General features: G+C 42.7%; 1 protein-coding gene across 1 annotated transcript in view; it reads right to left on the bottom strand.

Moving 5' to 3' along the window:
- Positions 1 to 8,066, bottom strand: part of LOC134405623 (tryptase gamma-like) — a 39,240-nt gene extending 31,174 nt beyond the window's left edge. Inside the window, exons 1-4 of the mRNA XM_063136865.1 lie at positions 8,009 to 8,066; positions 5,197 to 5,217; positions 3,272 to 3,434; positions 500 to 777 (exon numbers count right to left, since the gene is read on the bottom strand). Coding sequence (XP_062992935.1) covers positions 500 to 777; positions 3,272 to 3,434; positions 5,197 to 5,217; positions 8,009 to 8,066 — 520 coding nt within the window. The remainder of the gene's footprint in view (positions 1 to 499; positions 778 to 3,271; positions 3,435 to 5,196; positions 5,218 to 8,008) is intronic.
- Between the last annotated feature and the right edge of the window lie 4,436 nt (positions 8,067 to 12,502).

Below are 12,502 nucleotides of genomic sequence, written 5' to 3'. Positions count from 1 at the left end.
TCAAGAAAGCATGTCACTCCCTCCTGCCATGCTAATGGCAGCCTTAAAGAGGAAGGTGTGTCATTCCAGGACATTATTGAAAATTATAGAAAATCCCCCCTGACACCATGGAAAGAACAAAAACCAGGACAAATCTGGGGAAATCCTGACAGTTGGTCACCCTATCATGCAGGCACCAACACTGTGTTGCTTCTGGTGCCTCCTGAAAACAGCTGTATTCCAGGAAGCCTTCTTCAACTGACCAGCCACTGTTTTTATTGCTTTCCTTTGAATTGGACAATTTTAATTTGCTGTTTTTAATGTTCTTCTCCTTTCCTGTTTCATTCCTATGTGTGTCACTCTAGAATCCATTTTAGATATGGAGCAGTATATAAATATTATAAATAAAAAAAACATAATTGGGGAAGGGAGATCTTTTTTCTTCCCTTCCCCTGTAAAGCACCAGGGGCATTGATGGAGTGAAAGCCAGTACATTCTGAATGGGGACCACGTATCTCACCATTTTCTTTAACAGCTCCCCATCCAGTGATCCAGCAGCTGGCATTTGGAGGGATTTGTACAGAAGAGCCTGGCAGGCAGATGGGGAGGATGTAGTTGGTGAAATTCACAGGGGATGCCAGTTTCACTAAAGCAATATCCCCACGGAGGTCTTCCCACTCAAGGTTGAAGTCAGGGTTGGAAATAATCTCTATCACACGGATGATTTGGGCATCCTTTGTGGGGTTTAAGAGCTGGTGAACACCTACCACCACATCATAGAGTTCAATAGACTTGTTTCTGTGAAGACAAGAGGGAAATGGCTTGCGAAGTTGAGCTTTATGCTTTGACAAGACATGCAAGACTTTGGACCCTGATGGATGAACTATAATCCATGCCAGCAAATACATTCCTTAGACAGAGCAGCTTTATGTCCCAATAATGCCAGAGGTTTGCTGTTGCTATCAGAAATTTTAATGCATTTTACTTCACGTCTAAGGTGGTATTACAGGGCACAAACTAGGGCCAGATCTATACCTTGTGTCAAATTGTTGCGATCCCAACATGGCAACACTATGTTGCTCTTGCACATTTATATCTTGTAGGATGCACAATGACATTTGCTGTGGAATTCTGGATAACGTGGAATAAAATGTGGGAAATAAGGCAATGAGTGTCATCAGATGAGCATTTTATCGCATGCTCATTACTGCCCACTTATGTTTTTTCACATGTCCTTTAGACCCCGCAGTCTGCCTCCCACGTCTCTCCTGCTCCTTCTGGTCCCAGTAAATCTGTTTTTTTTTTTTTTTTTAAAGAACAAAATATTCTGCCATCTCCTGCTGTGTGCAGGAAAAGCCACATGATAACGCCCATTGAATGGGTCACGTGGTCATTGTTTACTTCCTCTTTCTTCCCCTGTGTGAAGAAAGAGTAAGTATCGTGGAACAGAAGCGGGGAGGAAAGCGATGGTAAGGAAATGGAATTTCCCCCCGTCTGATGACACTCAATGAAAACAGTATAGGGAATGTGTAATGTTCCCCAACTGTTAGCATTGCACTTCAATTCTGCTATAAAGCCTATGAGCCCCAGGAATTACAAAAAAGCTCCTTATTCATTGTGGTAGCATGAATGACAGCCTCCCAAAACTGTTCTAACCAGGGCATCAAATAATCAAGTGGAAGCAGCCATCTTCTCCTTCCTTCTGAACAAAGGACTACCCGGGAAAGTCTCAGTAGTAATTTGGCTCACCCTATGGTAGCAGGAATCTTAAACTCTGGCAGCAGGACCCAAGTACCTTGTCTGATTTACCACCAGAAAATGGAGCTGAAGCTGTGCATCTTTCTTTTCCCCTGTTGTTGCACTCCAGTGCCACTCATGCCCAAGTTAGAGGTCGGTATGGCAGTAGCTACCAATTCAGGAGCCACAGGAGGCCAATGGTTTTCCATGAGGTCCTATAAAGCTGCTGATTTGGGCCTCAGTTTGGACCCAGTACTGCTCCTGCACAGCCCTAGCTGCTCTTGGAGTGTCTGTCTACACTTAAGGACCCATCCGACAATGGCTCACCCACCCACTTGCCTGCCTGCTTTCTGGTTTTGTTACACAGAAAGGATTCCCTCAATTCTATTCTGTTTCTATTCCATAGCAGTAAGAGCCAGACCATATATAGAAGTGGCTAGCCTAGCTCTCTCCTGTCAAAGGCGCTGCCTGATTTATAGCGCTTTTCCTTTCCAGCTAGACAAAGGAATTGTTAGTGCGCAGGTGTAAAATCTCTGCCCACAATTGTATATAATCCCCCAGCCTTATTTTGGGGTGGGCAACATGTCTTTCTGGAACCTTAGTTCCCTTGTTGTCTCTTTCTGCAGAAATAAATTTGTTTTGTACCTCACCTCTTAAATCCTCTAATTCTTGGTGGAAACTGGGCACGCACCAGGAGTAGAACCTGCATTTTTGCCACAGTTTGACTACCAGCTTGCCTCTATGCCAAAATTTCTCTCCTCCCATTCTCCTGCATACTATCCATCCACTTTTTCCCTTTGAAAAGCTCTGCCCAACCCTACCTTGCTGAGACCTGGGGGGCTGTCTGCATGGCACCAAGTTGGTGCTGCATTCCCCCTAAATCCTGAGGTTTCACTTACCCGGGATGGTGTTGGGTATTCCACACACCAAGGAGGGGGTGTGGGGTTTCCAGCAGCCATCCAGGTACTGGAGCTGCCCCATGTTCTTTTCCTGGCTTCAGGTGACAAATCACTGGTCGCCATCCTCCAGGACCACCTCCCAGATTGGCCATGGAGTGATGTCAGGCAGCGGAAGAGCTTGGGTGACCTTGTTCCCACCAAAAAAGTCAGGGGACATCTCTGACTTTTTCACTGTGCAGCTTTGCAGAAAAGCCCCACAGTGGCTGTGAATCAGTGGCTGCATCTTATAATTGACGCAGTGCAGATTTGAAGCCACACTGGGCTTTGAGGGTGTATAATCAACCCCTAAAACACTGGATAGCTGGTTATTATTTCTTTCTTTCTTTCTTTATTTATAAAGTGCCATCAATGTTCATGGCGCAGTACAGAATAAAACAAAATAAGACTATCTGCCATATGGCTTACAATCTAAAATCACAGTAACAGACAGGGGAGGGAGAGCAAAAAACAACTGGGATAGGGGGCATTAAAACTAAAATATAGACTAGTAAATGTAGACCAGGAGGCAAGACACACAATATCGGACCGGCCTTGCAACCACCTCTGGGGAGAACCTTTATAACTGCTTCATAGAGCAAAACAGATCCAGTACTTACTCAAAGAAGCAGTGAGCTGCTGATAACACCCACTGGTCAGTTATGAGAGAGCCTCCGCAATGAACATAGTCCTCTTTTAAAATGGAAACTTGCCAGGGCCATGCCCCCTCAGAAGATGGTTGGCCCCCAACAATTCGTGGAGAGATTAGTGACAGCCCACAAACTGTGGAGGAAAGAGGGGAAATAAGAGGAAGTAGCAGGATTTGCAATACTTACACACTCGAACTCTTACACCATGAGAGGCCGAGTACATCAGGAAATACAATTTCTCAATTTGAGTTAGATTGCAAATAGGTGTATACGCACTTCCAATCAATAGTTAAATACTGCAGGTGTCAGGATGCATTTAATCAGGTATGTCAATGCTTAACATTTATGGCCTTATTTCTCAACACAATGTGTGGTCCAATCCTATGCATATTTACTTGAAAATTGGTCTCTTGCAGGGATAAGCTGTATGCTATGCTAAAGTGTGTAGCTTGCAGCTGATCCTCTCCTACAGCCTGCTAGAATGTCTGGTGGGTGATGGTTGGAGGAGAGCCAAAGCATGTTGAAGCTGACTTTCCTGCAGAAATGTGCTTGACGTTGCTGTTCTTCTGTGCCCGTGCTACAACTTGATGGAATGTAATAGGCATTGCATGTGACTAGGGTTACAACCTAAATGTATACTTCAATACATCGCTCAAAGAAGATGTTGGGCCCAAAAGCTGGAAATGGCTACACTTGAAATGTCAGGTTTAATTCTGAAAGCTTGGTTGGATTTTAATGTAATGATGTTCCATTTTGGCATAATCTGTCATAGATGTCTCCCTGGCTCTACGCCCCCCCCCCCCAAAATGTTCTTTTTTACCAGACCTTTAAACAAAAGCTCTAAAAATCTTGGGCTTTTCTGACTGGAAGTGTTGTTACATTAAGGGAATTCACGTTGCTTACCTGGAGTGTTTGTGCTTCCTGCATTACATGGGCAGAGAAGGGAGACTACATGCTTTGAATGGAATACTCCCCCTCTCTTCACTTCAATTGAGACAGCGCCATCTAGTGGTGGATGATCCCGGACATTCTGGTGGTTGTAATTGACCCTCAAGGTCCATGAATGGCCAGTCATGAGTGTGCTATAAATCACTAGTTTAGAGAAGCCCTGGAATTGGGATGCTTGGTGGTGGTTTATGGGATATGTTTGACGGGGGGAGGAGAGAATATCCTCTATAGGTCATGCTTGCTGAGTTGTTCTTGCTTCACCTTTGATCATGTTTAGTACTAGGAAGAAAGTTTTCCACGCATAAAATAAAGTATCTAACCAACTAAATAGGGTGATCACATGAAAAAGAGGACAGGGCTCCTGTATCTTTAACAGTTGCATAGAAATGGGAAGTTCAGCTGATGTCATTTGTATGCATGCAGCACCTGTGACATTTCCTGTTCATCACAACAGTTAAAGCTCTAGGACCCCTGCCCTTTTTGCATCTGGTCACTCTAGAACAGCTCCCGCAGCTTTAACTGTTGTGATGAACAGGAAATTTCACCAGGTGCTGCATGTACACAAATAACACCTGCTAAAATTCCTTTTTCTATGCAACTGATAAAGAAACAGGAGCTTTATCCTCTTTTTCATATGGTCAGCCTACAACTAAAGAACCCACCAACTAGGGAAGATGAATGTGGGGGATGTCATGTTCCTTCTATAGCAAGTGCCTTTGCTTCCTTTGCTTCAGGAATTTGGAGTGGTAAACAATATAGTCATAACTAGTATTATGGAACATCCCTTGGCTGTGCTCTCTTCTTTTAATATGAGAAAGCACATGTGTTGTATCAATGAGGATTCTTTTAAAGGCTAGGGTGTTGGATGATATAATTCCTGATTTTCAGAGGCTCTTGTTCATCTCCCCCACTGCAGAAATGCTTCCAATGTACTCAGGATTTCTTACCTTGATTTCTGCTAGCAGCACCTGAAGACATATCAAAAAGGAGATATTTCAATTAAAAGACACTGTTGATAATTAGGGGCAAAGGGTTTGGACAATAATATTGAAATGGTTTGTACAACAATATCTCATCTTACTAGTGGCAGGAAGAGGCAAGTTGCAACACAGTGTGGCCATGCACAATGAGGTGGTGGATGAGTGGGCAGTGGCATGCCATGTAGGCAGCTAGCAAGAACAAGCAGCAGCACTGCCCTGTTTACCTTGACTTATAAAAATCCTCCTGAACACCCTAGGTGAGTTCCAAATCCTGGCCAAATCCAGCCAAATCTAGGCATATGGTCACCCTACTAGAGACATGATTGCTCCAAACATAGCCAATCCATTCTCACATTTCTGAAACATCAATACATGTTACAAATGTGCCATGTTTGTATTTTTACCCAGATTCTCAGGGTGCATGCAGACCTTAACTTGAACCTAGTTTCATAAGGGATTTAGCTCTGGAACTTGCTTATAATATTGGGGTTATTATTATTATTATTTATTTATTTATTTATATAGCACCATCAATGTACATGGTGCTGTACAGAGTAAAACAATAACTAGCAAGACCCTGCCGCATAGGCTTACATTCTAATAATGGTTTTAATTTTTGTGAACCACCCAGAGAGCTTCGGCTATGGGGCGGTATAAAAATGTAATAAATAAATAAATAAAAATACCAGTGAATTCCATAGTTTGACTCTGCGCTGAGTGAAGAAGTCCTTGCTTTGATCCGCGCTGAACCTCCCACCCATCAGCTTCATGGGACAGGACCCCCCTGGGTTCCAGGATTAGAAGAGAGGGAGAAACAAGTCTCCCTGTCCACATCCTCCACACCACGCATCATTTTGCACACCTCTGCCATGTCTCCCCTCGCTCGCTCCGTTTCCCTAAACTAAACAGTCCCGGCCATCGGTTCTTTTTTTGCAGTAGAAGGTAAACTGCTAGTAGTCCTAGGACCAAATCAAGCTCAGTGAAGACTTCATGCTGGCCTGTTGGGCCCAGTAACCCCGTTCTTTCCTTGTGCGCTAATGTTAGGCAACATACAACAAGGAAGCTACGCTCCCCCCCCACAGCCTTTACAGTTCTGTAATTCTCAGCAAAAGTGTTAGGAGAGGGAAGCCTCTAGTAGAAATGGGCTGTCCTCTCACTTCACAACTCAGCTGTAGGTTGGCCCACCAACTTAGTTGTGCTCCAGCAGTGTAAAATAAAAAGAGAGTACCTCTGAGCTTAAGCAGAATTTTGAAAGTAACAACACCCTAGACCCTGAACTGCAATTAGGGTTAAGTGTTTGCATGACGGAGGGAAAGAATTCCAGGTCACATAAGAACATAATAAGTCCCCTGCTGGATCAGACCAAGGGTCCATCTAGTCCAGCACTCTGTTCACACAGTGGCCAACTAGCCAATGGCCAGGGATGATCAAGCAGGACATGGTGCAACGGCACCCTCCCACCCATGTTCCCCAGAAACTGGTGCACACAGGCTTACTGCCTCAAATGCTGGAGATAGCACACAACTATCGGGGCTAGTAGCCATGGATAGCCTTTGCCTCCAAGAACTTATCCAACCCCCTTTTAAAGCCATCCAGATTGATGGTCATCACCACATCCTGTGAGTTCCATAACTTAACTATATGCTGTGTGAAGAAGTACTTCCTTTTATTTGTCCTGGATCTCCCACCAATCTGTTTCATGGGATAGGGAGAAAAATGTCTCCCTATCCACATTCTCCATTCCATGCATAATTTTATACACCTCTATCATTATTTTGTACACCTCTACCCTTAGCCTCCTCTTCTCCAAGCTAAAAGATCCCAGTTGATGTAACCTTCCCTCGTAGGGGAGATGCTCAATAATAATATTTATTTATTTATTTATTTATTTATTTATTTATTTATTTCATTACATTTTTGTACCGCCCAACAGCCAAAGCTCTCTGGGTGGTTCACTAATAATAATAATAATAATAATAATAATAATAATAATAATAATAATAATATATTTATTTATTTGTTACCCGCCTCTCCCCCTGGATTGAGGTGGGGTACAACACTAATAAAAACACCATCAAATACATACAACTAATTCAAATGCTTAATCCTTTTAGTTGCCCTTTTCTGCACTTTAGGTGTGGTGACCAGAACTGTACACAGTATTCTAACTTTTAGAAATAAGCTTTGTGCAGTTGAGCATGTCTAAAGTAGAGCATGATTCACCATGTTCCGCCCTGAGAATGCGGTTTCTTTCTTTATTGAAGCAAAAACAACTAGTGTGCTTGTTTCCGTGTAAGAGAATCATTGTCATGGTGCCACCCAAACTTTGCAGATGATACATCACATCAGCTGTGCTCCCATTACCTGTATGGGAAACAACTTTGAACCCCACTGCCCTATGTATATTTTATTGATCTCCATGGAAGAAATATTGAGATTATGGGTTTAAAACAAAACAGAAACCTGTATAGCACAACATTCCCCTCCATGGCACAGGAAAGGCTGTGAGGGTTTAGTCTGATCAACTGGAACCTCAATATTACAAGTCACTCTTTGTCTCTATGCAGGCCAGGCATGTGGCCATAAAGTGTGGTGGGGCTGCAGGGGCAGGCAGACCTCTCTCTACTCGAAAATCCCTGCTTGCACTGGCTCTACCTGCCAACCTTCTTGTGATGAGCCAGATGTTCTAAAGGGGGATTTTAAGAACATCCAGTTTTAAGCAGGGTTCCCTCCAAACATCTGGGAACCATGATATCACCTCCCCACTGCCTTCACGTACCTTGTACTGTGGTCAACTGCAGCAGCCATACGGTCATCAAGGACAAAACAAATGGCATGGTGGTCAGTTCTTCTGTAGTCCTGTGGCTCAGCTCCCGTCAGTTCCAGAAAAGAGTGGTTTGATTTCTGTCTTAAGACCTTTCGATACATGTGCTATAACATTTCCTATCAAAGACGAAAGAGCAGGGCTGGTGGAGTCTGAGGTGCAGCTGAATCTCAATCCCTGGCTCTCCCCAACATCATGAGACCCCCCTCCCCCCACATCTTCCCCAGTTTGAATAGTGGTGTTGCTAGACTTTCTGGAAGTGCTCAGGTGTTCTTAAAAGCTATGCAGTTGTGTGAAGAAACAACAACAGAATGATTTATTGTATCGCCCTATCAGTATGTGTAGCACTTCACAAGCAATAGAATTCCTGCTCCAAGTACTATACCTTACAATCTAAAATTTGGCAATAAAATTTCCCAATAAATTGGACCAGTTGGCTAGTCCTGTTGTTCTAACCACTAGGTATTCTTTCCTTCTCACAACTGAAGGACAATATATGCTCCTGACCTGTAGATTTCTTCCACTTTATGGTAATAAACTTCTATAGATATTTGAAACCCCTTAGGCCATCTGCCTGCCACTGAATCCATATCGTAGGGTTAGTGCCAAAGTAGATATAACTATCTCTCTCCGTATATTTGTTTAAATCCAAATCCTCTGTGTTATCCTCTGCCATTAATAGCAGCTGGGGAGTAGCATCTGAGCACTGGCAATTTAGGATACACTCAGTCCCCTCCTTTCCCATGCTGCGGCTGCTTTTTGTTTTTTTTAAATGAAAATACGTGGGGAGATCTACTCATATATCTCCATGGCAGTGCTTCCAGTGCATTGCAAACATACAAATGCTCTTTCAAATATGTGTCCTTCTTACCTGTATCTCCCTTCACTGATCAGAAAAGTTGCTGCATTCCTGTGTTAGTTGTTCGCTCTGGAGGGCAAGTGACAGATGCTTTTATACATGAACCCAGATGCGTTGTTCAGTTATTGTTGCACTATGTGTCAATCATTCCTAAGAAGCCAATTAGCTTCCTGGTTTGCACAATGAAAAACTATCTTTTGTTTGTGAAAAAAAGTGTAGTGTCTGTAGGTATGAGTCAACATGTGTGGAGTGATATTTCTGTGAAAGGGGGAACTGAAAGCAAAATAACCCATTGGCGGAGTGCCTCTGTGCATAAGCAATATCACTCCTCCTTTGAAGGAAAACACTTTTTAAAACATGAAATAGGTGACCTTATCACCTGATTTTTTATGAATGAATAGGGGGAATACACTATTATTACTGTGATACTGGAAAACAACGTATATTTCATTGTAAAGTTGGTTTCCCGCATGTACGACTTCATACCGGTCCATTTCTTTCAGGTACACAGGCTAGAAAGCTGTGATGGGTGGTTTTATGAAGTTGCCTTATTGGAAATTGGACCATCACCTCCTCCCCTCTGTTTCGCAATAGCTCTCCAACGGCTCAAGCTTTCTCCAGCCTGAACTATGATGAGTCTTTGGCCAATTGCTTCCTCCGTCCACCTTCGCAGATAACCAAAGGGCCCTTCTTGGCTCTACTAAGCAGAAATGGACATGTGTGTGTGTGTGTGTGAGAGAGAGAGATGTGGGGGTGGGTTAACCATTTGGGCCATTTCCCCATTCCAATGGTTTACATAGGATTGCAGAGGCTTACACACAAAAGAAAGGTTTTGGTGTTGGTATCTTTCTAATAGCTATCACAGTGAGGAACAATCCCCAGAATTTATTGAACTTCTTTTCGGTTTCCTTGTCTTCCATTTGGCCCTTTCTTATTTAACATTCAGCTTGAACTAGAGACCAGTTTCAGTTGTATTCATTATGTGTAGAATGGGTTGCCCAAGCAAATATGGTCCAGAATGTGGTTGGTAACCATGCCCACTGAATCATCCAGCAATAGGCTCTTCATTGTTCATTATCCAGTATTGGAGGAAATAAGCCTGTGAGCACCAGTTGCTTGGGAACATGGGTGGGAGGGTGCTGTTGCACCATGTCCTGCTTGTTGTACCCCACCTCAATCCAGAGGGAGAGGCGGGTAGCAAATAAATTGTTTGTTGCTGTTGTTGTTGGCTGGTTGGCCACTGTGTGAACAGAGTGCTGGACTAGATGGACCCTTGGTCTGATCCAGCATGGCATTTCTTATGTTCTCATGGGCATACACCACTCACACCCATTGCAGCAACATGCAGTGACTAGCCAATCAGGTGTATCTGTACCACATGTGGCAGTATATCCCCTTTCCTTTTGTGCAGAATACGTTGTAAGGCAGTAAGCCTGGCAAGGGTCTTACTTATTTCACTAACAGCATATTTTGTTAAGTAATGTAGATGTTACAATATTAACTGCAATTCTGGCCTATCGATTGGTTCATGTTGCAATAATGTTTTCCCATCTATTGACCGGAACAGGCTGGAAGTATTAAACGTGGACTGATGGAGGTTCGTGTGGCCCAGTTTGTGGGGATAGTGCTTGTAGGGCAAGAGCAGAGGCAATTTTGGCCACCCCTACCTCTGGTAACTTCCCACTTGTGTGTGGCTGTAGTGGAGTTCCCACACCAGTGGCATTCATCCCTGCCAGTGGAGGTTGATGAAGGGCGCCCACCACCACAGGCAAACCCCCTCCAGCCTCCAAAATGTAAAGTTAGGATTGCTCTAAACATCCGAGAAATTAAATCCAAGCTTCATTCTTTATGATTACAAGTTCCAGAAATTGAAAAATCCGATGAGATTATTGATGTATTTATTTAATCAGCATTGTAAACACTGAAACATCATGTTTAACATAACATGGAAACTTCCTAAGTGTCATTGCTCCTGACCAAAATCCATGGTGGGATGAAGATATGTCAGCTTTTCTTCAAGTGACGATGCCCAAGGGTTTTTTTTTTGGGTAGAGGTAAGCTGTAACACCTAAATATCATGAAATTATTTTCTAAGAATTCAAATGGGCAATGCAGATGCACCCGCATTAGACAGATAGAATAGAATGGTGGTAAGGCTCCCTGAATCTCTATCCTATTTCATGTAGTGATTCTGGACATAATTAAATGGAGCGGCACAAACACTCGCATACTGGTATTCCATGCAGTTAGCTTGCAGACTAAAAACAGAGCCCCCATTCAGAAGACACCTTAAACCATGGCTTTAACCATGGTGGTTAAGCCAGAAAGCCAGGCTGTGTTCAGAAGACCCCTTAAACCATAGCTTTAACCATAGTGAATAAAGAAGAAATCTGTATTCACTATGGTTAAAGCCACGGTTTAGGGTGTCCACTGAATGGGCCCATTGAATTGGATGTCTCATATGAAGGCCAGGGCAAGAGATATCAAGAGGAATGTCACAACAGGGGCATTTTGCAGTCAGTTATCCATCAAATCCAGTTGGCATAGACAGGTAGTGAAGCATAGATATCAAGGTGTTTTGTTTTGGCACACTCTGCTCCAAAACTTACATCCTTAGAAGAGGCATTCACCCTTGTGTGCAAGAAAAGAGGAAATTCCTTTTTCATGAGTGTGCCTGTTTCATGTGTCATTGCCTAAAAAAGTAGGTTGCCTTTTTTCTCACGTTTAATACCCTATACAAGTGTAGACAAGATTTAATTCATTATAATACAACAACAACGACAACAATAATTTTAAATATGGAGAGTTTGAATGATGGAGAGTTTTTAAAAAACTTTTTTATATTGATCAGTAAAGGGAGCATATAATCCTGACACTGACATAATTAATAAGATTTTCATCATGATTGACATTTTGGGAACATGCAAGTAGACATGTAAATTATTCCAGTTTACACAAGTGCCCAATATTTTCTTGGGGGTAAAGTTCATCAGAGCGCTTTTCATGGTCGCTCGATACAAAGGAAAACCTATGGCAGAGCAGTCTTCGTGAAGATCTCTGTGCTAGCAATTGAGCAGAGCATCCGAAGGAAAAAGATGAAGGAGGCAAAGTTAATTGATCAGTTCAAACCTGATATCAATGTGAAGGATGAGAAGAAAGAAGCCATGATGTTTATTAATGTATCATGTTTTATTGTTTAACAAAGGTGCTGGTTGTTAATCTTTGTTATCCATTTGAGATTGGACCTTTTCCTGATGGTTGAATCTGACCCACAAATTCTGCAGTGTACCAGCTTTTTCCTTGTTCACCTTTTCCTAACATTCGGGAATATTGTGTGAATTACACACAAAATACATACAAAATAAAATCTGGCCAAAAATGCACATTTCCCCCATGGTCTAAAGTGTGAAAACACACATTTTGGGGAAATTTGGGAATATGGGGGGATTTGCACATGTGCAAATTTGTGCAAATTTTCATCTGTGCAAATTTGGAAATGAAAAAAATCCAGTTTCCATCAACAGATGGATGATCTTGCCTAGTTAGTTAGTCAAAAGATCAGGGAACTATCTCTCTCTCTCCACATTTTC

This window comes from Elgaria multicarinata, chromosome 11 (genome assembly GCF_023053635.1).
Source record: "Elgaria multicarinata webbii isolate HBS135686 ecotype San Diego chromosome 11, rElgMul1.1.pri, whole genome shotgun sequence".
Classification (NCBI taxonomy): domain Eukaryota; kingdom Metazoa; phylum Chordata; class Lepidosauria; order Squamata; family Anguidae; genus Elgaria; species Elgaria multicarinata.
Note: the sequence above shows the minus strand (reverse complement) of the source record. Positions and strands in the feature narration are given on the sequence as shown.